This window comes from Hydractinia symbiolongicarpus, chromosome 15 (genome assembly GCF_029227915.1).
Source record: "Hydractinia symbiolongicarpus strain clone_291-10 chromosome 15, HSymV2.1, whole genome shotgun sequence".
Classification (NCBI taxonomy): domain Eukaryota; kingdom Metazoa; phylum Cnidaria; class Hydrozoa; order Anthoathecata; family Hydractiniidae; genus Hydractinia; species Hydractinia symbiolongicarpus.
The window spans coordinates 7,644,954-7,670,688 of record NC_079889.1 but is presented as its reverse complement, the minus strand read 5'-3'; the positions used below and the strand labels follow the sequence as shown (position 1 = coordinate 7,670,688).

General features: G+C 33.4%; 1 protein-coding gene and 3 long non-coding RNA genes across 4 annotated transcripts; 3 read left to right on the top strand and 1 right to left on the bottom strand.

Moving 5' to 3' along the window:
- Nucleotides 1-227: 227 nt before the first annotated feature.
- On the bottom strand, nucleotides 228-4,456 carry LOC130629029 (uncharacterized). Its single transcript, XM_057442124.1, has 6 exons — nucleotides 4,417-4,456; nucleotides 3,255-3,472; nucleotides 2,619-3,167; nucleotides 2,099-2,264; nucleotides 1,592-1,983; nucleotides 228-981 (listed from the first exon to the last, which is right to left on the bottom strand). Exons 2-6 carry the CDS (start codon nucleotides 3,462-3,464, stop codon nucleotides 748-750), a joined length of 1,551 nt encoding a protein of 516 aa, XP_057298107.1. The 5' UTR covers nucleotides 3,465-3,472; nucleotides 4,417-4,456; the 3' UTR covers nucleotides 228-747.
- An 89-nt stretch (nucleotides 4,457-4,545) lies between these two features.
- LOC130629030 (uncharacterized) lies at nucleotides 4,546-6,824 on the top strand. The gene is made up of 2 exons (XR_008981891.1): nucleotides 4,546-4,705; nucleotides 5,099-6,824. It is a non-coding gene; the product is annotated as an uncharacterized LOC130629030 (long non-coding RNA).
- A 13,341-nt stretch (nucleotides 6,825-20,165) lies between these two features.
- Nucleotides 20,166-21,399, top strand: LOC130629114 (uncharacterized). The gene is made up of 3 exons (XR_008981910.1): nucleotides 20,166-20,605; nucleotides 20,987-21,237; nucleotides 21,314-21,399. It is a non-coding gene; the product is annotated as an uncharacterized LOC130629114 (long non-coding RNA).
- A 424-nt stretch (nucleotides 21,400-21,823) lies between these two features.
- Nucleotides 21,824-23,198, top strand: LOC130629246 (uncharacterized). The gene is made up of 3 exons (XR_008981927.1): nucleotides 21,824-22,601; nucleotides 22,730-22,823; nucleotides 22,922-23,198. It is a non-coding gene; the product is annotated as an uncharacterized LOC130629246 (long non-coding RNA).
- Nucleotides 23,199-25,735: the final 2,537 nt, after the last annotated feature.

Genomic DNA, 25,735 nt, shown 5'->3' with positions numbered 1-25,735 from the left:
CGTCACTAATTGCATTGAAAAAACCCGTATTAAATGATTCAAAAAAGCTTTTTTTGTTCTGAAATGGCGTGACGTGATTAGTTAATTATTTTTCTCTTTATTTCGTTTGATCTCTTAGGACCATTATGCCTCTACTTTGTATATACTGACTGAATAATTGTAACATAGTAACATTTTATATGCACTGACGATGGTTTTATACCGAAAAGCTTTTGCTTTATTTTAACTTGTTTGTTTTACTTTTTTAACCCATCAATAAAACAATTCATTAAAAAAATTAAAAAATTACATTTTTCATATATAAACTTGATGTTTTGTAAAATCTAATATTGAGTAGTCAGTAAAAGTCTGAAATAGACTGACAGTAGCGTTGTCTTGAACAGACCTTATGTTACAAAATGCATTACAACTATTATTGTAAATTTTATTCAAATATTTAAACTTTAAATTAAATTTATTATCGTATTCTACACACATTTATAAAATATTTATATAAAAGGACTTTGAATCACCTAAAAAATAAAAATAGAATACAAAATTGTTAAAAACTGTATGCTTTATAGTAAATCTTCATTTTCTTATTTACATTTTGTTCCTTTTTCATTAAAGGTAGCTAAAGCAAATAAGCCGGCAACGTTTTAATCATTCAAAATATTTTCTTTTAGGATTAATAGCATTAAAAATAGAAAGTTTCTAATTTACTATGAATGTTCATTTCAGTACAAATGCAGTGGAATGAAATAAACTTTAATCCATGTTTAAAAGTTCCCTTCTTCTTTTATCTGCAAGATTTGCTACCCGATTTAACGTCTCCTCGTCCATCCCTTGCAACACGTTCTCAACATCTCTGAAGTAATTATAAATTTCACCCTTTCTTAATCGACTGCTTAAATCTTGTAGCATGTCTAAATATCTTTTAGACAATTGATCTCTCGACCAATTCATACTTGGGTTGTCTTCGTTCATCCAGAACAATTGATGCTAAAAAAATTGAACAGAAATAAAAAGGTTGTATATTAAAGGATAACATTTCTCTTGTTCACAAGCTGAAACTTATCTTCTTTTAGAATAAAGCTCGAACTAAGCTTCTGATATAATGTTTAAGAAATGACTTTAAAAGTATATTATCCTAGTTAACTTTTCTATAACAACTACCCTTGTGTATATGCCTGTATAAAATTTGTTGATTTAGGACAGATCAGGTTGGTGCTCTTTAAATGTGAATATTTTGCCAACTGAGCAATGAATAGCTAAAAAGTATGAATTATAAAGAAAAACTACATTGAATTAGCTACTATTAGGAAACTTTCAGGGAAGACTGTTCCAGATAAGAATAGTTCACTAGTCGTTAACCCGTGATAAATCCACAGAAATCATTAAAAATATATCACATTCGCTATTTGAGATAACTCATTTCGTCTTATAATCAATAGGCTATTTTTCTAGCAAAGTAGTAAAGGCAAGACACGTCCGTTGAACTTATACAGCTGATTCATGAAAGCATTTTTTATCCTGAATTTCACCTGACAAAGATATAGAGAAATCATATTTCACTGAAAATTTACACTGTATTGATCAGCTTTATAGTCACCTTAAAAATCATTGTTGATATTCCAGATAGTTGATGATTGGATTGACCTAACCATGTTTGAAAGTCAGCTTTTAATAACTTGTGGCAAGACTTTCTACAGCCGGAATCTTCCAAATCCATTCCATTCATCAATGCTCTTCCCGCATATGATACAGATATGTACCAAAATTTTAATTTTTTTGGTACAAGGTGCAAACCAACATCAAAGATAGTCTTAATTAGATTTTTGGGCAATACTTTTCTTGTCTCCTGTCTTGGCCAATTAAAATCTTTCAAAGTTACTTGATTTGTGGCGAGTGATGGTGAAAAATCAACGCTTATGTTATGAGAACCTGGTTGATGGATTACTAAGGTTAAAGCAGGTCCTTGAGCTTTCTTTTGGAGGTCCACATCTACAATAGCAATGGTTAAAAATTCTTATAATTAAATTGATCATTTTTACGAGTTTGCATCCGTTGTGGAAAGGCTAATAACTATAAAGATATATAACTGTATTTCGAAACATACACTCAAAATTATCCACTGCGCATTGCAAATCCTTGTAGAACTCTTCTTGTATTTTTCTTGGAATAATCCTTACTCCTGTATTGGTTTGAACTTCCACATATCCGCTTGGAATACCAGAGTGATCTTTAGTGTGTATGACTCTCATAGGAACGTTCAAGTTGAGAGTCTATAAAAAAGAGAAAAAGGCTTTAACGAAGCATCGTCAAGAAAAAAAACTTTTTCACATCTTTAATTACTATGGGCAAACAATATTCTCTACTTATTTAATTGTAACCTAAGGTTTATAACAACAACGCACCCATTTTTATCGTTATTGTTTCTAGGTTTGAAATACAGCACTAGTCTGTTATCTTCGAAAGAAGAACTTTGTACAGCGCAAAATAGAGTGGAAAAGCCAGATAAAACTTTCTTTTTGTCACACAATTAAAATTAACCTTTATTACATTGAAAAGTAAGTTGCGCATTGCTTCATGCTTCTTGGAAAAACAGGTTTTAAATAAACGTAACAAAGATATATTACCGCTTGTTTTTTTCGGAAATCGTAGTAAACATGCCCTTTCCGCTTTATGTGAATTTCTTCTAACGAGTACTTCAATGGTACATCAAAATCAAATTCATCAGCTTTGGTAATCTTTGTATTAGTTGCATAACTTCCCGACTTGATGAATTGCTTTTTGAAGACACTTCCATAATAATCCAAACAACCACCCAACTGATCCAAAATTCTCTGCACCACCTGACGAGATTTCCTTCTATCTGTTAATGTCACATTGATGCGAGACACACGCTCACGCAAGTATCCTTCCAAACTTTCCTCACTTTCGCTTTCAGTTTCACTCGTGTTACTGCTATCAGTGCCATTATCCTCTTCGGTGTCAGTTTGGTCGGTTGCGCAATCATCATGGACAGATTGGTAATGTTGCATCATACTAGACTCCTTTTGAAACCATCTTCTGCATTCAGGACAATGAATGCTTTGACTTTTTCCATGAAAAGTTTCACAATGCTGTACCAAGGCCAATTCGGTGTCACATTCCCTCCCGCAATATGGAAATGGGCAAGTATAAACCTATAAAAAAATGATAATCTACATAACATGATTTACTATAGCTAAATTCAAAATGGTTTCGCATAGGACCTAGTTTTAAATGTTCACCTCATCACCGATTCTACCATCGGAATCAAAATCTTCATCATTGTAATCATGAGCATGTATCAGATGCTGCATCAAACTGGACCATCTATCAAACTCATTACCACAGTCATCACACACACACTCTTCTTCATCAACATGACAAGACTCTTCATGTTGAACACGAGACAATTTAGTGTCAAGTTCTCTGTCACAATATTTACAGTCGTACATATTTTAATCTAGAAAATATTATGTTCAAGACAGAAGGTTAAAGGTTTATAAACAAATAACATGGATACATAACATAGAGAGAAAAACTTTTAAATCCAACTACAGGGTAAACCCCTAGAGATATTCTTACTTTGAGATTAGTATTTTAGCATTTGTTTGTTTGCATAGTCACTTTTAGTTTGTGTAACTTAAGCCCAGGCACGGGAATTTCGGTTATTGAGAGACAAACCGGATTAGTTGAAATACGAATCAAAATATAACAAAAACCTTCCTCAGTAGATATATTTTGTTTTTTGGCTCACGTTACGAGGTTTTTTTTTATCTTTAAATAAAATCCCCGTATTTACTTAAATACTCTTACAATGAAAAGTAATTTGGTTATCGACTAGCGCCAGTCGTTATATTAAATATACCTTTGTGAGATTGTTTGTAACTTTTACAAAAATGTCCAGTTAACATTAACTATTTTATCTCACTATTCAGAACTATTAAAACGAAAATACACCAATGTTTTATATTTTTGAGCTAAAAAAGATTATTAATAAATTGATCGCAAGCAAGAAAATCAATCCACGGGAAGTCATCTATATAGACTAGTCGGTAGCCCGGAGATAAATCCAGGAATTCGCCCGTCACATTTCGTGTTTCCGTAGCACTACGTGTTTTTTGTGGGCAAACACATATAATTTGGCTATTAATAATGAAGAGACTAGTTGTTTCGGAAAAACGGCTCGCCGTCAGCAAATTATTTACTCTACGGATGAAGTACGGGTGTAATTATGGAATAATGGTAATGAAAAATACACATTATTCCCGCCAATTAAACTTTTATTAAACTTGAGTACTAGAAAAAATTAAAACAGGAATTTAGGGCGTAAAATTGCATAAATTTTCTATAAAAATAAGAATTATATTCTATTATCAAGAATTTAAAACACATTACATTACTTACTTGTATTCCTTCTTTATTTCTTTTTTCTTATGTTAGTGATTGTATGTCAAAGGAGATTACATAGTGCTTTTGTATATAAGGAAATTCCCTTGTGGAAATTGGGAATTATTTATCGCTTTTCTAGAAAAGTCTTTACAGATTAAAGGAGAGGAGAATAGCCGCGGCACGGTTGCTGATTGAAAATTCATGATGCCTGAGATAATTTCAAAGACCATGTCCGCTGGTGTGGAATATCTCGTAAAAATCTTGACAATTGTATAGTTTTAATACTTAGTTAGCATCAAATCAGGTAAAAAATGGTTTTGCTGAAAGATTTGCTGTTTTTATATTAAGGAGGTAATAAATTAAAGCTGCTTGTTTAAAAAGGTGAATTTTTGGCTTAAAACTTTGCAGCACAACAACACATTATTATACTAAGATTATACCAAGTACATCTTAAAGTTGCTTCTTTTTTACCCACACAGCCATAAAAACTTTGTAAAAATGTTCTTAGGAAGGAATATGGATATTTATTTATGAAACATAGTTGTGTGTCGTTATAGTAGTTATTTTATTAAAACTTGGGATTTAGACGTTCCTTAATTTTTGCTACCTCGCCTAAAATTTATTTTGTGGCTGCCACAAAAAAGTTTTTTGTTTGCTTCTCCTTTAATACTTAAACTTGTACTTTCCCTTTTCTTAGAAATTCCCAGGTATCTCATTGCATAAAAAGCCAAATCCAGTGAGAATGATGTGCACCGGATCTTAATTTTATTACAATGGACTTTTAACAGAGTAAACTAGACGCTGTTTTTACTTGAAGTTTAGTGTTTATTAAACTGTCGCTGATCTCAGACAATGTTTACATTATGATAAAGAAGTTCATGAGGTACTTAAAGGGAGACAAGGTTCTATTACGTTGTTTTGTAGAGATATAACCTAGAGATATTATTAAAAGAGAAAAAAACACAACGGCTATTCAAGCTATTGTAGTAGGCGCGTCCCTGAAGCAGGTGGTGCATTTATGAAAATTTAAAGTTCCCGAAGCTGGTTGTTTTCCCTGATCCAATCATGTCAAAGAAAACGTTTCGATTGTTATTTCGCCCACTCAGGGTTGATAAATGTTCGCAAAATTTAATATTTTGTAATAATTAACTGCATGTGTTAGCATAATTTAGACTCGTTAAAACGATTTTGCAATACACCAAAGAAAATTGTCGTAAAGAAATATACTTAAAATTAAAAACAATTACGCTGAGAATGGTTGAAAAATAAGAAAACAATAAGAACATAGAGAGAGCTGAAGTTTTATTAATAAGACTCTTAAAAAACACAAACACATACTCGAAAACATGAAGAACAACTTTCATGGAAATATTTTCACTGAATCAATTGTTACATTATTCGAAACGTGTATATACTTATAAACGTGATGTTACATTGCAAATACTTGCAACATACGTACAACAAAATAAATTTATAATGCTCAAAATATAGAAACATAAGAACAATTTCAAGCTAAACATATCAAAAACAACTCAAGGTAAAGCCAAAGATCAAAAAAGTGTATATCAAGCTTTGCTACAGTACATACTAATAACATTTTTATAAGAACAAATATATACGACTAAAGCAAACTTTCTAACTTTCCAGGTGTCGCACCGTTCATCCTGTTTCAATAAAATATTATCAATCCATTTCCATTTCAATTAAAAACTGTTATGTGTTGGTATTTTGTGTATAGCTATCTCGAAAATGTTTGTATAACTTGATTTAGCTAGCACTGATTAAAAATGGATCTTTCAAGACAATACTTTTGTCCAAAACATAATAAAACTCAACATGTCTGGTGTATATCGATAATTATCTTCACTGTTAATCAATATTTTCATCTGGTATGACTTGTAGATTTTTTTAAAAAATCAGTAGCTTGGATTGCATACACATACATGTTTGTGTTAAAAACATAGTCATTCGAATTTTCATACAACGGTCCTGGTAATGCTGATCTGGTTTTCTAACGCTGTGTAGCTGATCAAGGTTTTCTACCTCTATACTGAGTTTGTAAAACGTGTGTTTGAAATGAAAAGTGTGTGAAATCCCGAAATGCAATTCCTTGTAACATACCATGCGGACGATAGTTGGAAGAAGGCGCTTGAAGATAAAGGAGTTATAAAGTATATATATAAGTTATTTATCAAGTAAATCTTATTTTAAACTATTAAAAAAAGTTCTTTTAAGAACTTTGCTACCACATAGTAAGTTATTTTAATTTTTATAGTTTTTTGAATCATTAGTGTCTGTTTTTCTTTTCTTTTTCGGGCATTGTTCGGGTCTCTTCGGGGTTTTTCGGGCAAATACCTGATTTTTTTTAAAACGCCGAACTCGCCCGAAAACGCCCGCACTTTTTACGGCGTATGCAGCTTATCGGCACCCTATAGCTATACCCTCCATGACAAGTTTGGAGCAGCTCCTGAAACCTAAACAGAAATAACATAGTATACTGCTAAGTTTTTGATATACCATTTAAATAAGATAACTAGCCACAACTCGCTTTTTGACAAAAAAAGTTCTTAAAGGCACGAATTTTTCAAGACTGCCATTTTTACTTAAAAAAGACGTGGTATGATACACCGAGTATATTTAAAGGGACACCGAAAATTTACAGTTGAATTTTGGCCTTAAACTTTGGCTAGCCATCGTCCTTCATTTAAAGATTATTTAGTGAAGTGAAGAATAAACCGTTACCCTCGTACATCTTTGAAGGATTCATATATCGTCCGGTATTTCTCGAAAAAAACACATTTGTTTTTTCTATACATATGACAACAACAAATATGGCTGCTTGACGTTCGAGCTTTTTCTCCAGCTGATTCTCTTGAAAATTGTGCAGGTAAATTATTTCGAAGGCGAGGGTAAACCCCTGAGAGCTCTTTAACCAATTAACTTTGTCGGAATTAAGTGGAAAACCTGATTATTTTCTTAATCTTTTACAAGTAAAATTGTCGGAATTCTCTACTGAATGAACCAGCAATTAGTCGTTTTGCGAGAAACGCACAAAATGAGCTGGAATCTAGTGACGCGCCTTCTCCGCATTGTTTGTTATGGTAGAAACACATGCATTGATCAAGTCTTACAAAAACTTATTTTTATTCAAAGGTTTTATTTACAAATAACAAGCAGCTAGCTTTGCATTTGCATGATTTTAGCAGGACATACCGGAAAACCGAGATTCAGGACCCGGGATTCAGAAGGAGAATTCAGGACCGAGGACTCTGAAGGAGGACCCACCACCCAGGGCACTCAGGGAAGATATTACATTCTAAAGCAGTCATATCAGGAACCGTTAATAAAAGAAATAAAGTTTTTAGCAAACCATGCTGCGCGAAAGTATTATTCTGTTCTATAATCTATTATTCTATTTTTAATCTATAGGAGTTCAGGTTAAGTACGTTTTAATGTTCTTAACTGTTCTCACAATCTCAGCTTTGACGTTCTTATTACCAAGGTTCTTATAAAAAAGCATATGTATTGTTTTCACAATTAGCTGATTCTTTGAAATAAAATCCTATAAGTGTTTATATTTGAAGCATAACTTTTCAGTACTTGAATAAAGATAAGAAATCAATAAACACATGAGGAAAAAAATGTATTTACGTTCGTTTTTCCTTTTTTAAAAACGAGAAAGATAGAAAACGAAAGACAGTTATCCTTTCCCCTATTTCCGCTGCTGCGACGTTTCGCTACAATTTTACAATACAGTTGGTTGTTTAAATTTTTGACTTTGTTTTGATTTTAATTCCCGCGGCACTCGGTAATGTCCAACGAAAATGCAAGCAAAAATATTTAATTTACGTCGGCAATTTTTTTTCGCTGTGGTGTTTTTCAATTGGATGTAACTTAAACTTACAAATTTTGCTCTCATTGTCTCTAAAAATATATCTTCGTATATGGGATTTCAAGTCAAAATATGCAAAACATGTAAAACATGAGTTTACCGCACAATGACTAAAACAGGTAACACCAGTCTTCACAGAACGACAAGAACCAGCAGCCAACCAGCAGTATGGTGACAGAACGACCGGAACCAGTAGCCAACCAGCAGTATGGTGACAGAATGAGCAGTCCCAGTTATTGCTATTTAAGAAATAAATTTGCGCAACACATGTGACAAACAGCACGGAATTTTTTGGTACTGATACAAAAAATTTCAGTTAGAATTAAAAATGTAAAGCAAGCAATTGAGCGCCTAGTCAGTAGTCCGTCCAGACGATTATATTTCGTTATTTTCTAATTCATAGATTTAAACGAAAATAACTATATTTTTAAATATATATAATCTTTTTTCTGGTAGTAAAGTCAGTCTAGTAAGATGTTTAAATCACAGTGGGGAAGGGGTTAAAAGCACTAAATTTGAAGATATGTATTCACACTGTCATTAATATAACCGTTCGTCGCTCGGTCTGATCTCCACCCACCGTAACTTCGAGATTTTCCTCGTGTGACTCCTCCTGCTCTCAAACTGTGGAGTCCATATCTTTCTGGGTTCATTCCTATTAACTTTATTGATTCTAAAACGGTCTGTCTGGCTGTAGTGTAGGATCTGGCTGTAGTGTAAGAACTGGCTGTAATGGGGGATCTGGCTGTAGTGTAGGATATGGGTGTTTTTGTTTTACGTAACACGTGTTGTTTTGTGGACGTAAGTTACCTAATTCTTCTGAATCCTTGTCTATTTTTGCTGTCTTGAAGCATCTCTTAAGTGGCTTCACTGGAGATAGTTGACCCTAACTTGCCTAAAAACAACCAATGGCTAGATATCTGTTTTGATCTTTAATGAAGATTTCGATGTGCGTATCTTGAAGTACAAAATCAGATCTTTTGAGAAAGGTTAGCCCGTTATACCACAACAATCCAGAAAATATCAAGATAAATATCAAGTAAGGAGAATTTGTCCCGTCTAAAACATCATATATTCTGTTGATTGGTTCCATGGTATTCTGGGCTTTCTGGTTAACTGTTTTATGAGTAATTATTTTGGCGGCTTCTAAGACAGCTTTGCACATTTTCGAATTGCATGGATTTTGGTCGCATTAGTTATGGTAATATTTTATTGCGTAGAATAAACCTTCGATTACGGATAAGGATTAACCAGACTTAATCAAACTGGCCAGATATAAAATCACGAACTTTGCCTCAGAGGGAAAGGGCGGAATTTCCGGGAACGAAGAACATTATTTTTTAAAATAACAATTATATTTTTTGCTAGTGGGGTAACACTTCTCGCAGCTAACAACCACTTTCGTGAATTTCCAGTCAAACGTTTCAAATGTTTTTTACTTGTCCCACTGTTTTTTTGGCAACTTCCACTACAAGTTTAGATAGCCCGATTTCTACCAAGTATTCTATTTTCGTTATTTTTATTACAGTGACTCTCTATAAGTCGAACCCCTATAACTAAACTCTCTCCTTTACTCGAACGATTTCACTGGCACGGTGGGAACTTCCTAAAAAACTCTCATAAAAAACTCTCTATTACTTGAACCCCTATCACTCGAATCTCTCCTTAACTCTAACGTTTTTTGGTCTCTTGGGGTATTTCCTCTCTATAACTCGAACGTTGCAACATGTATCTAGAACTTTTTATGGCACAAACAGTTTTTTTGTATTTTTTTGGCTCTGTAAACGTAAATAGAGTCTTAAGTGATTCGAATGTTTCATATCTGCATGTGTGAGGGGTCTTAAATGATTCGAATGTCATTCGAAGAAAACGTAAACAAGATTCTTTGGTATTGGAGTTTACAATCATGGCGTCTGTTGCTGGGACAAAACGTAAAGCAGAAAACAAGTCCTGCGAAATAAAATACAAAGCGTCTCTATTACCCGAACCTCTCTATAACTCGAACGGTTTCCGATTCCCCGTGGCTGTTCGAGTTATAGATAGTCCACTGTATTCCACAAATTCTTGGTACGACAACTATTTTTATTCAACAAATTTTTGGTGTACAGTGTACGACGCTATTTCTTTTATTAGGCCGTGGTGTAGAAATTTATTTAATAGAGAACCGCGTTATAATATCATATTATAAATCTTTTTTCATATCCTTAAATTGAAAAGCTGCTTTTTTCTTTTTCTAAGAGGTTTTTGTCGCCTCGCTCCTTAGCACTTTTTACATATCTTTTAAGAATATTCTTCTCTCTAAGCAAGGGACAAAATGCTTCACTTTTCCAGGCTGGTATTATTAGAGTGCCTTTAACTTTCTCTCTTTTAATTTTCTTTATTAATCTTGAAATTTCAGTAACTGGAGGGAGAAGAAAATTTTCTCCCTTCCAATTTTATCCGAATGCATTCACTCCTTCGCTTCCAGGGCAGTAATACTTAAAGTTAATTCCCTTTACGTTGTGGTTTTCCTTATCATCAAACAAGGACTAAGTCAATGGTCTTTGTCCTTTAATCTCGAGATTTCATATGCTCGTGTGTGTTTTATTCTTGGAGTATCCATATCGGCTTTATATTAATGTTATTTTTTGAAGTAATTCCCATAATCTATAGTAAACAGCTGTAATTCAATCTTATTACTGCCTGTTTTTGTACAATCCTTATTGCTGAGTAGTTATTGCAAAACCAAAGTGATGTATTGTTGCGAATTTCTTTTGCGCAACTCATCAAAGCGAACCATATTGCGTGAAGTTCTCGCAAAGTTGAGTTTTCTAAGTATTCAACTTAATGGAGAAATTTTTGACAAACGAATTTATTGTTAAGAATTGCTCACACGCAATTGTGACTACACTCAGAGAATATTTCTAAATGACATTCTTGGGTTATGAAGCATGCTTTAGAGCTTAGTCGATGTAAATTACCTCGCCAGAAAAGTAGTCGAATCCCAAGATTGCTCTATAACTATATATTGAAAGCGCGTTTTTCGCCTCACGTTGTCTCCATGGACAAATGTCGTTGATATAATTTCTCCTGTTAATTGTGCGAATTTTTTAACTGATGTGTAAAGTTTTGACAGAAAGTAAGTAGAATATTTTAGTATTTGTGAAGGCAATCAGAAGGATTTTCGATATTTTCTACAAAGCCTGCTGTACACAGAGATGATCAAATAATTTTTGGATGCTGTACACCTTTTTGTTCAAGAGACTTAACTCCAGCCCCGTTGTCTAGATAAACACAAATTTGAATTCCAAGGTATTGTCGAAAAGCTATTAGTGATTGAAGTATATTTTCTGATGATAACCCAAATAGTACTGTAAATAAGAAATATTTCGTTGTTCCGTTTATAATCCAAGAAAAATGTGAGTACGTTTGATGTTACATCAATATATCGACGTAATGATAACCTTGTGTAAGATCGCACTTATAACAAAAATTACTTATGAAGAGGTAACGGGAAAGTGCTTTTCGGTCGTCAAATTTGTTATATTTGTGAACGTGAGTTAAATCAATTATTAGCCTTCTTTGTTGTTAGAATTTCTACTCACTGATAGAGGGTGTATAACTTAGGAAGGTGATTTTGTTTTCATAATAAATTCTTTTTCTAAAAGTTGATGTTTAGATTCCGTTACGAATTCTGTTTCGAGAAAAGCTGTCTTATTGTCTGCAAATTATGCATGTTTTAGGGTTTCAACACTATTTTTTTTTTTTTATTGTATCCAAAGTGTAATTATCAGTTGCTATGTTTTTCATAATTTTGTTTGATACTAGAGTATTACATATTGTCTTATTTTCAATACATGTACATAAAGAAACGTAAAATAATTTATAAACATATTTTTAATTTGATGTGTCTTTTTTCCTTTTTGTGTGCCGTCTTAGGTTGGTTTTAAATAGTGGGTGATGTATCTTTGACATGGTTTTATTATCGTGTGAGTTGGCACGATGCGATTGAATTCGTTCCTCCTTGGTTTTTCCACTTGCAAGTCCACGCCATTCTGCGGTTCTTATTCTTTTTTCGTCGTCGCTATCACTAGCTGCCTCGTCTGTAGCGTCTTCATCAACGATTTTCCATCCTGTAGGGGAACAATCGGCTATGCAGATAAAGTTATTTCTTCTTCGAAGGTCTGCTGTTATGCACTTCAATTTTTTGATACTTATAATTATAAAGCCTAAGTTTGATAGCTTCGTCCAGCTTTCAATGTCAATGTTAAAAGAAGAAGCGAATCGAAAGTGTTTGTTAAGCTCTCTTTTTAAAGTTGTAATTTTTTTATCGAAGTAGCTAGTTACCAAGGGGAATGTGTCTGCTTCAGTCATTTGGCCTTCTCTGTTCACGGAGGTGCTCTGTCTGTCCTCACATTCCATGTCATCCGACCTCTCCACTTGGATAAGGGGAATGTCATTGGAGACTTCCAAGATGATATTTGCACCGTGGTATCACTTTCTATCGACTTGAGATCAGAATACTGTAAACGCGTTTTGTTAAATTCACTGCCACGTAATGTCACGTGACACAAGGGACCAAGTATTGTAAATAAATTTATATCGATACCTAAGAAAGTGTAAATGTCAGAAAAAAATATGGTAACAGAATAGAGAGTTGGGCTGCCGATTTACAGGGTCTTATGGTGCATGCTTTAAATATGAAGGCTCATCCAAGCTGTTGTGAACATCTACGACGAATAGTTGGTCACCCTGGTTCATATCAAAGATTAAATTTAAAACGAGAATAGCATCGATATCTTAGGCGGTTGTTGCTCGCTCACAACTCCAGTAGCTTAAATAGAAAAATTAAATGTACTAGGACCCCTAAATAACCTATCCTGTGCCTGTAAATAAAAAAAGAAAAGAATTAATTTAAAATTAGAATTAAAAAAAAAAATGTCGCAGAAATTCAAAAAATAAAAAAAATCGTAAGGTGCTGGGACTTTCAACATTCTTTTCATGGTAAATCACAGAAAAATAAAAAAATTTTAAGGTCACTAAAATTTACCGTTAAAGGGTTAAGAATTATGACATTTGCGATTTCGACAGCAAGTGACAGGATAATTTCCACCTTGATAATTGCCCCCGGAAAATTACCACCCGCTTAATACTCTCTGGATAATTTCCCACAGTTTAATTCCCACCTAGGAAAACTCCCCCTGGATAATTGCCACCTGGATAACTCCCACCTAGGGCAATTTCCTCACAAAACTCACTGTAACTCTGCACTGACATATTTGTTCACTTGTGTTTTCGAACTACTACAATCACAGACAGAAGGTATAAATACTAACTTTCTCACAGCTGTAACTAATTCAATCAAAGGGATGAACTACAACCATTAGTCCTGATAGATTTCTTGTCGATTTCGAATGAACAGGAATTAATGTAATTCGAAATGTTCTCCCGGTAACACTAGTGTATGGTTGTTTTTACCATTAATCTTCGAATTTGTGGAAACATATAAAAAAAAGCTTGCCTGCGAGAACAATATGTTACCGACGCGCGTTTTCCTTACACCGTTGTTTGATAGCTGTGTTGCTTTCGCCCCACCACAAGATGCTGAAAATGCATATGTTTAAGTGACCACATTAATTTAGAATACCCAGAAGGATGCTGACGAAGTTCTCGACAACCCAAGGATACATACTTGGTCGCTATCGTACTATTGCATGGCTTTGACATGTAGTTTTCTATATGATAGCTTCAGAAATCCTGATAAAACCTTGGAAGAAATACTGGTGACAGGAAAGACTTTAGAAAGCACTATACAGCAAGCAGAAGTTCTTCAAAAAGCACAGGCGAACGATACAGAGCGACTCAACTAATTGCGGTCGGTTTACACCGACCGCCGAGGTAAGCCACATTCTTTAAACCAACGAGGAATGAGTAAAAGTGGCCAACCTCAAAATGCTAAATGTTATCGTTGTGATGGACCATTTCCCCATCAAAACAGATGCCCTGCTGAAAACCACATTTGTAACGCATGTGGAAACCAGGGTCACTTTTCAAGATGTTATAGAACCAAAACATATCGACATCAATTCATAATTACACAAAGGTTTTTATGAGAACAACAAAATAAATTAACCGTGACTTTTTATAACAAAAATTTTAAATTAAATTGAAAAAGTACACAAAAGACAGAACAGAAATAAATGTTTAGCAAAAGTGACATGTTACCGCAGCTGTTTCTTTAGAAAAAACAACACATCCACTTTACCTGTTACAGACACACGGAACTGGCGTATTATTATATAGATAACGTATTAGACAGACAGAAATCCACGACTTCAGGCGTCTTTTATGCGTCTTTTTCAGGCACGGTTTTTCTCGTTTGTGATAAAAGACGTCTTTAAGACGTCTTTTTCGTGCATAATTAAGACGCGCATTTGAAGGATGCAAAAAAAGATCGAAAAAAGACCGGTTATTATTCGTGATTTTCTACCATTTCTCCGCAGGTAACATTGAATTACTTCTTTTATGTAAAAACGATAATGCCAATAAAAAATATATCTCACAATAACTTGATTTCAAAAACTTGTATTGTATTAAAATAGCATGGTAAATCTGTATTTATCATTTAAAAGAGTGATTAAAAAGTAAAAAACTTAATTATTGCCCCCGTCTGTACAATTTTGAATGTCTGAAGCGGCGGTAACTTTTAAACAAAACCAAGGAAACCGGTTGGTTGCAGAAAGTAAGTTAAAATTGTGTTTGTTTTATTTGCATTATTCATCAAATGAGTTCCGGCAAAATGGTATCCCGCTTTATAGAACTGAGGCTTGTTTCTTCTTAAAATTGGTCGTGTTTTTTCATGAGCACTAAAAAAGTTATCTTTTTATTTCTGAAGCGAGTTTGGGGACTAAGAGCTATGGATCGTATGCAGTTAAGGTCATGTATATATATTTATTTTATTGTTTGCTTTTTTTACTGTTAAAGCTAGTAGCTATGCTAGCTGCAACCCTGGAAAAATAGTGAAAAATATTTTTTTCCAGGGTTGTAGCTAACTAACAGGTTGTAACTGTAACTTTAGAGTGGATCTGTCTGTCCTTAATGGAAATTGTCAAGCTAGTTTAAATTTTATCCACAGGCTAGCTATATTTTTAACTAACTTTACATCAATTTTAGCTAAGCATTAAATTTATTTCAGAAATGGATAAGTCAAAGAGGCGGAATAAACGACGGAGGTTGCAGCAAAAAGTTGAGGGGTTTTTAAGGCAGGAAGATAGCGAAAGTAGTGATGACATGTTAGATGATACATCAGAAATTGAAAGTCAACCACAATTTGATAGCTCCCCAGGCATGTCAGTTGATATAAACAAAGAAGAAATTTCCCCATCTTCCTTGTTTTCTTTTGAAGAGGATGTTGTAGAGCCAACTTTACAAGATAATCTTGTTAGCTGGACCACTAAATACCAATTAGGTAGAGATTCTCTTAATGACCTTCTATTCATTTTAAGAAAATCAGGACTTGATCTTCCGAAAGACAGCCGAACTTTGCTCAAAACCCCTTGAACTGTACAAAATGTTGTTTTTAATGGTACGAACAGCTACTGTTATTTAGGAATTAAAAGTTCATTAATTCAAGCTGTCACATTTATCAATGATCAAATCGATACACTTGAATTGCTGGTTAATATTGATGGAGTCCCATTGTGTAAGTCAACAAACTCTCAGTTCTGGCCAATTCTTGGTTCTGTTAAGGATACCAGTTATGTCTTCCCTATCACTTTGTTTTTTGGGAACACAAAACCTACATCTGTTCGTGAATTTCTTTCTGACTTTATCAATGAAGTTGAAAACTTAACACGTGATTTTGAAAATCAACATTTTACATTTGTTCTCAAAGCCATAATCTGTGATGCTCCAGCCAGATCATTTCTAAAGTGTACAATAAGTCACACTGGTTATTATTCTTGTGAACGATGTTGTGTTAAAGGTGTAAGGTTGGAACACAGAATTGTTTTTAATGATTTTAATGATGCTGACCTGCGTACCAACCATGATTTATCTTTGAAGGTACTCATCAAAAAGAACGATCACCCTTAGTAGATATTGGTTTTGATTGTGTTAAAGATTCTCCCTTAGATGTTTTTACTTGGAGTTTAAAGCGTGTTCTAACTTTTGTGTTGAAAGGGCCAAATCTCTGTCGTATTTCACGCCAGCAATCAAATATTTTATCAGAAAGGTTAGGTAGCTACAATGGAAAAATGCCATCTAATTTTAATCGCCAGCCAAGAGGATTACAAGATCTTTGTTATTGCAAAGCTACTGAATATCGTCAGTTTTTGCTATACCTTGGTCCAGTTGTATTTAAGGGTGTCATTGATGCAAAGGTTTACGAACATTTTCTTGCTTTACACGTGTCCATGTCAATTTTGTTAAATGCTAGCGCTGTTTTAGATTCAGATCTTGCTCAGTATGCCAAAGATCTGTTGTCCTGGTTTGTTCGTAATGCTTCTTTTGTTTATGGAAAGTTGTTTAATGTATACAACGTTCATGCCTTAATTCATTTGGCTGATGATGACATTCTTCATAGCTAAGTGTTCTTTAGAAGTCATTTATGCATTTAAGTTCGAAAATTACATGCAAAGTTTGAAAAAAATGGTTCGAAATAGCAACAATTCCATTGTTCAGGTGGTGAAACGTCTTGCTGAAAAGAAGTCCTCTGAAACATTTACTCAGTGCAATAAAATTTTCAAGGAAAATGGTCAAGACCTATTTTTTCTCTTGAATGAAGGTGCCATTTGCGAGATTAAAAATTTTGTTAACTTGGGATCTTCTACACACGAGGTTTTAGTCATATAGGGAAAGTTTGGAAGATTTTAACACACACACAAGTTGAAAAGAAACTTTAATGTTGCCTTATAAAGATGGTCGTATATATTTTCCATTACTTCATGACATTCAGGGAAATGGATTTTAAATAGTTTTTATAACTTTCACAGGTATTAGCATTTTATTATATACTAGCCGAAGTCCCGTGGAAGAATCCACTGAATCTCTCATCGAGTCCATATGATGGGTGCAAAATAAAAACATAGAGCACAGTAATTTGAATTTTTAAAAGTCACAATTTGCATTATTCTATATCTATAGCCGCTGGAACAAAACGTCCAAAAAAATTAGCATGTGCAGCATTAAAAAAAAATATAAATAAAAGAGAAAAAAAGCCCTGTGATTGACGTTGCTCACACGTTTTAAAATATAAGCAGGTCCAACAACAAAATAAAAATAAAATAACGGTGTCTAACAACGGTTATGTAAAAAGCTAGATCTGCTAAAACTATACTTGCTTTGCCATGCCAGAAGTACATTAGGGAAAATGGTATACCAGACATAGAAAAAATCTTTAAGTCATACAAAAAAGATTATTGGAAAGTTTCAACAATGATAACAATGCAGTGTTTTCTAATTTAAGAATCGAATAATAATTTAAACGGTAACGTAACAGATGTAAACATTAATTTAACTTTCTTTACATTAGTTTTATTATAACGACATAACCCACGTCTTCACGTTAAAACCAGTAACAACGGAAAAGTTACTTTTTATAGTTTAAATTCTTATCTAGGATATACACCGTGTATTTTATAAGAATTGTGTTATTCCGTTTTAACCTTAATGTTCTTAACTTTCTTGACAAATACAATTCTTATTGTTCCTAATATATTTTTAGCAGGGCTATGGCCTCAATATATATAGCTATATGAAATGACTTAATAAAATAAAGCATGCTATAAGTTGTTATAGCTAATGGCAAATTCTGCTACATGTAACGGCCCATTGCTTTGGACAGAAAAAGGTTCACTTTTTGAGATAAAAAAGTAAATTTCTAATTAAATTTGTGCATCATAGAAATTTTTATATTAAAACAGACAATCAAGCTTAGACATATTCTTAGGATATTCTGACATATTGTTAAGAGTATATTCTTACAAAAAAAGTTCTTAACTTTCGTGACAGCTTGCTATATGTTGCTATAGCTATTGACATTTTTTTTTATATTTAGAACAAACAATGAAGGTTAGACATGTTCTTAAAATATTCTGAACTTCTGACCCATTGTTTAAAGTATATATATTCTTACAAAAAAAGTTCTTAACTTTATGGACAAATACTATCCTCATTATTCTGAATGTCCATGTCCTGAAAATATCTAATGCCTTAATAAAATAAAGCTTGCTATAGCTATTGGCAAATTATTTTTAAGTTTATAACAAACAATCGAGGTTGGACATATTCTTAAGATATTCTTAACTGACCCTGAGTATATTATTACTAAAAAGAATTTGTTCAGGCTGAAGACAAAACATACTTAACTTCATATTTAAGGGAAAGTTTAGCTGGAAGCGTGTAAACGGCTTAAAAACGTTATTCACCTAAATTCATTTCTCTACCAGATAATCTAAACAATTCACCTGCTTCACTTTCGCATTCTCTGGATGAAAGTCCAACCAGTTTTTTACTTCGATAACTAAACTTCGCTTCATCCTAAAGAAAACAAATTGATAATGTATAGCTAGCTAGAATTGTCTGTTACATTTTCAATCAGTTCTCTTTTTGACTTTATATCATCGTACGTTTTTCTTCTTTATAACAAATATTTCTAACAACAACATAAACTTTTTACTCGCTCGACAACAAAAGCCGTTCTACAAAAACAGTTTTGTTTTTTACATTTTAGATTCGAATTATCATTCGAATTCGAAATTTTTTTAAAAAAAGAAAGCAACCTCGTTCCCAGAACACAAAAATGATAAAAGAAACAAATCAGCTTTAATCTAACCTCAAGATGAGTAAATTTGAAATAACTTTTTCCAGGATTACTTTGGAAAACAGACAACCTTCTTCGCTGCGCTTTTCTTTTTTCAGTTGATAAACAATTTGTTTCCGTTAAATACGTCGTGCACATTAGTCCGGGGGTAAAATTAAATTATGCCATCTATAACGACGAACGGGCTTTTAAAGCAAAAAAAAAAACAACAACAAATAGAAACATTTAAAAATAAAAATAAAAACTTAGTGTTAATAAAATAAAAAAATGAGTTTTATTTTTTAAAATAACGAATAAAAAGAATTACAAGTTTAAGTGATAACCCCCTGATTTGCGCTTTTTTTAACTTGGTAAATTTTAGCGTAATGCCATCTCGTAAGAAAGTGACCCGTACTTTGCGTGTCGTGGACTCACATGGTTACTCACACAAGCGTATTATTATATAGATAGTACATGCAAATACAGTTTTAAATTAGAAAAATTGGTAGTTAAGGTTCCAACATACATGGTTAGGCTGTTTTTAGCATATCAGAACTCTGTATAATCCAATTTTCATCCTCTCTTTAATTTTTGATCTAGCACATGCGAAATATATAGCTTACCGACTGATAGCCTTGTGGTAGAGCGTTCGCTTTCAGTGCGGGAGGTCTTGGGTTCAAACCCCGGCCGAGTCATGCCAGAGACTATAAAAGTGTGAATCTATCCTTTCTGCTTAGCGCTCAGCATGAGAATAGGATTGATATCTTAGGCGGTTGTCTAGTTGAGCGATTGCTGTGCTTCCACGACTTTCGTAGCTCAAATGGGAGCTTTAAATGCGCTAGGACCCCCTTCGCAGGACCCTCGTTGATAGCAGTACCAATAGGAACTGAAGAGGCTATCCTGGGTAAATAATAGTAATAATTAAAGGAAACCCGGGGAATAAAATGATATTGGACTTATATTTAGAACTTAAAAAGTTGATTAACAAGTCATTTTACATTTTTTCAAAAAGCTCCTTTCGTTCTCAAGATATTCACATTTAAAGAAATTTAATTATACTGCATAAATTTTGATGTCATATTTCAAGAATGGCAAATTGACATTTTCTGTCATCAGTAATTTAATTTAATTATCGATGCATAAGTATTAAAAAGGTGAATCGATTAACATATTTTTTGCCAAAATGACACTCGTTTGCTCGTGTAAAGAAAGGGCCCCGCCTATAGAAGATTGGCTGCAAATTGATGGTTGCACAGTATTATATTCTGGTAACATTTTATATTCTGGTATTTTAATTCTTTCCATTCAAACTTACTTTACGATTTAAAAGTTTGCATTAGCTTGGCATCCACATTCCGCTGTGTTTATATCACCGTTTTTCTTATTGTTTTTAAAGGGAGTAAAGAAAGTTGTGCAGCAATTGATAGTGCCACAGATGAGTTGTCGCAACAAGATGATGATGAGTTTGGTGAGGAGGATTACGAAGAAGAGGAAAGCGTGGTTCCTCAACCACGACTTATACTTATGAAAACGTAAGAATTTAATGCTAACATAATGTCTCTAAAGTTTAGTAAAAATGCATTATAAAGTAGATTAAGGATTTTCTTTCAATCTCTTTCTTCTATGTTTGAATTCAAGTCTTGAAGTTTGTTCCTTAATTCGGATCAATTGTTCATCGAGCATTTTTGTTGTTCGAGCATGAAGAATGTGACAGTGATACGAGAGTAACATTTAAAACATCTAAAAACATTGTTGAATTTTATATATACTTGTAAAGAAAACAGGAATTTTGAATCAGCTATATGCGTGGAAAAATTTATTAGCACTTCTTTTAAGCTAATCCGGATCATTGCGGTATCTTCCTTAATTACAAACACTTGCACCTGATCAATTATGAAATTGTCTTGTTTCAGAGTAAAAACACCACCAAATCTACAAAAGTCTAAAAAGAGGAACGCGAGTAAAAGGGTGGCAGAAAGTTCAAAGTAAGTTGCAGTTTATTCCCTACGCTTTCCTTATCGTTATTACTAGTTTCGATCACATTTAGGCAGGTTTAAATTAAAATCAAGGAATTTTCCAATTCTTTAATTTTATACTAATAAATTCTACATATCAAAAAGATCAAACGTCGGGGGAGCCGCTGCTTCACTTGAGAACATTTGCAGTAAGTGTTGTTATAACATTTAGCTTACTCCTTTTTTGTCTCTTTTTTCAAAAAGTAAAATAATTTATCACTTTAGACACTCCAGCCACAACAACAGTGACAACGATGTATCCCCATACCGTGGCACAAACATAAATCGTAAGTAAACTCATGCTATAACAGTGTATAAACAGATTTTTAACCTAAATTTTGCTCTCACTAAACCAGATTATGTCAAACATAAAATAGCCATATTATCACCACTATGATATTTGATAAAACTTGCGGCAATTCCGTCTTGATTATGCCATGAATAGTTTTTTGTGACTTGCACTAATTCTTTAATCCGTGTTTTTTCAAGAGAAATATTGGAACGCCAGGAGCGACACGAACGCAAGTTACACTGTACGCTATAACTTGTTTAGTTCTCTCATTCGCCAAATTTAATTCTCGCGATTTTTTATTCGCGAAATCGCGAAATTAATACACCTTTCCCGAGACTTATTCTTTTGATGTGCCGCAACTTTTTCTGTTGAGTTTTACGAAAAACGAACAACAGATTTGAATTCCTTGTCAAAATTGTCATAAACAAAGAAAATTTCGAAACAATGCAGCAAGTAAACAACCTGCTATTCTAATTTAAAGATTTGTGGCATGTCCAACCTCTTTTTGAAAACGAGGCGGGACATGGTAACTTGAGCATTACGAAGACTTTAACTGTGATATATATCTCCTCAAAATAGCACTTTCTGTTGGCGTATCAAGTTAAACTTTTACACATAAATTAAACAAACTATGCTGAATTCAAATATGGTATTCATTTATTTTAAAAAAAGTATGACTCATGGTCTCGGGAAAGGTGTATTCTCGCAAAAAATTTACCCTTAAAGTAACTCACGCGAGTGTATGAACAAAGATAGTACCAATGATTATTATTTCTCCTTTTGCTTAGGAAGCATTAAGTTAGTCTTGGAAAGACAAAATAAAATTCTCAAGGCCATTTTTAAACTTACCGAAAAGATAAATAGTTTAAGTGGTGGTGAAGTAAGATAGTCGGGTGCTTTTTTGGCCATTGACAACGAAGAGGAGCTGAACCAACTTGAAAATGTGAAAGAATCTGTGAAGGACATGGTATGCTGCATTACATTTACTTGCTATGTTTTCGAAAAACAGATACACAACATTAAAGAATTTAAGAAGCTCTTCTACAGTTTTTTTTGATAATCTTCTTTTTTTTCTGGTCTTTTTTGGTGCCCTAGTACTCGTTAGTCAAACATTTTTAAGGCGCAAAGAGGTTAGTTGATTTCTTCTTTACGTAGATTCAGCGTATTCAGATTATTGGTGGGTCCTACTATAAGGATGCCGTCAAAAAAAACACTTAGCCGGTACGGATAGCTACTATTTACTGTACAGTTATGATTTTTGTTCTTTTACACCAATCGTCAATTGTCCGGAAATCTTGCATATTAAATAAAAAATTAGAAATTAATGGCAGGTTATTTTCCTTTTGTAGATTTTTCACTAAAACTTTCTTTGCCAATGCAACTTGTGAGGAAAGAATGGAAAGATAGCTATAACAGAGAAAAAATCTTTCCAAATAATCGTCGGTGAGTGCTTTTGGCTTTGCCTATTTCAAATTTTAGAATTAAAATAAGAAAAAAAATCTCACAATCTTCTTCACAGTCTTTTATTTCTTTTTTTTCAGACGCTATTGACTGAGTACTAAGCCTCAACGTACATTTAAACTAGGTTCTCATAAAAAGAAAAACGTGTAGTAGCAAATACTAATGTTTAACTGATGTGAATAAAATTATTGTAAATTTGTTGATAATATAGAATTACTTATGATATTTATGATATTTAAAGAAAATATTACAAAAAGATGAAGTTATACAGTTTTACTGCATTTCTAATCCCTCTAAGGACAAAGGTTGTTTAAACAGCTTTCTAGAATGACTTTATTTATGAGTTTACGTCTTATATGCCACTAAAAAAAAAGCACAAAAAAGACGCACAAAAAAGACGCACAAAAAAGACGCAAACATTTAAGACCTGAAAAAGACGCACTTAAGACGCATTTAAAAAAGTATTACAAAGACGTCTTTAAGACTGCGAAAAAGACGTCTTTAAGACGCACAATAAGACGTCGGAAAAGCGGACATTTAAGAGCTAGAAAAGACGCATTTAAGACGCATTTGAAAGACGTCTTTAAAACGCATTTGGAAGACGTCTTAAAAACTTAAAAAAAACGTCTTTACGGCACACGGAAAAGACGTCGTAAAGACGCACGAAAAAAGACGTCAGGAAAGCGAACATTTAAGACCAAAATAAGACGTAAAAAAGACGCACAGAAATGCGTCTTAAAGACGTCTTAAAGACGTTTTTTGCCAGCTGGGTACTATGACAGGTGGGGGGGGGGGGGGGCGGATTCCGCTCCCCCCCTCTATAAGTTTTCATAGGGTTGTTCAAAGTGAATCAAACTTGGCACACTTATAGTACGTCATAAAAGGAACAAAATGGCAGCAATAAATTTGTGCTTGCGTCGGCACATTTTCTGTGAAGTCAAATTTGTTAAAAATGCCACTATCTGCTTAAAATTTAATTACTTTTGCTCCACAGCGAATTTTTGCATTCTGTTTAAAGTTTCTGAAATCTACATAAAAGTTATTTCACATATTTTCCGTTTTTTTCGTGGATCGCATAAAAACTGCCAAAAATTGTCCAAAAAACCCGTTTTTTCCGATTTTCGGGTAAAGTCCAAAAAAATCGGTAAATCGGATTAATCACGTGTCCAAGTTATGCGAAATGAGTCTTTTTAATAAAACAAAATTGTGTTGCAAGTTTCAAGTTCTCGGGATATTCTTAACAGGAGTTATTAAATTTTCCCCATTATAAGGATTTCATAGAGATTTTTAGGGGTAGTTTCGAGTAATGACCAATATCAAAGCCTATGAAAGGTATGGGACCTAAAAATTTTGCATGCAGGTGTCCAATAGATATATATTAAAACTCAGTAAGTTTTATAGCCATATAACATAGCAATAAGGAGTTACTAAAAAAAACCGTCAGAGGGAATCCCCCCCCGCACCGAATAGGTTTAAGAGCACTCTTGGCACATAACGAAAAAAGCACGTTCATTTCAACACAACAAACATGAAAATGTTGACAAAGAACCATCAACTTTAATCATTGTTTAAAAGTTCCCTTCTTCTTTTATCTGCAAGATTTGCTACCCGATTTAACGTCTCCTCGTCCATCCCTTGCAGCACGTTCTCAACATCTCTGAAGTAATTTTATTTATCACCTTTTCTTAACCGTCTGCTTAAATCTTCTAGCATGTCTAAATATCTTTCAGACAATTGATCTCTCGACCAATTCATATTTGGGTTGTCTTCGTTCATCCAGAACAATTGGTATTAAAGGAAGTTGTTGTGCAGACCATTATTCAGTAACTCTGAAAAGTTTTAATATTTTTAAATTATCATGTGACGTTTTAATACATGTGAGAAGTTGGGAAATTGTAGTAAGTGCTTCTTTTGCAGATGTGTAGTTTAGGTAATCAGTATTAGAAATGATTGCAGCACAACTTAGGCCAGAGTCCGTAATAGCCCTGGGATTCGTGAAAAATAATCGTCATCAGTATGACTGAGTTTGGATTCTTAAGTTCAAAATTTGCTATCTGCTAATTCTGGAAAATTTAGCTTAATATATTTTGTGAGGTCTTTAGATAATTTTTCACCATTGGCTTTATATCTACCTTAAAAATCATTGTTGATATGCCAGATTGAAAGTCAGCTTTTAATAACATGTGGCAAGACTTTCTACAGCCGGAATCTTCTAAATCCATTTCATTCATCAATGCTCTTCCCGCATATGATACAGATACGTACCAAAATTTTAATTTTTTTGGTACAAGATGCAAACCAACATCAAAGATAGTCTTAATTAGATAAGTGGACAATACTTTTATTGTTTCCTGTCTTGGCCGTTTAAAATCTTTCAAAGTTACTTGATTTGTGGCAACTGATGGTGAAAAATCAACGTTTATGTGATGAGAACCTGGTTGATGGATCACTAAGGTTAGAGCAGGTCCTTGAGCTTTCTTTTGGAGGTCCACATCTAAAGAAGGAATTATGAAATTTCTAAGAAAGAGTTTGTTTACACCAGCGTCATTATAACAATTAACATTATCCTAGTTATGATGGTTGAGACTAACACTCAAAGTAATCCACTGCGCATTTTAAATCTCTATATAACTCTTCTTGTATCTTTCTTGGAATGACTTTTACTCCTTTGGTGATTTCAACTTCTGCATATCCGCTTGGAATGCCAGTGTGATCTCTAGTGTGTATCACTTTCATAGGAACATTCAAGTTTAGAGACTATAAAAAAAAAATAAAGATTTTAAAGATCTTTTTGAGGGTTATGTTCTCAGATTTATATATTATTTTATATATTATATATTTATATACTATGTATTATTTATTATATGTTACTATATATTACTGCTTGTTTTTTT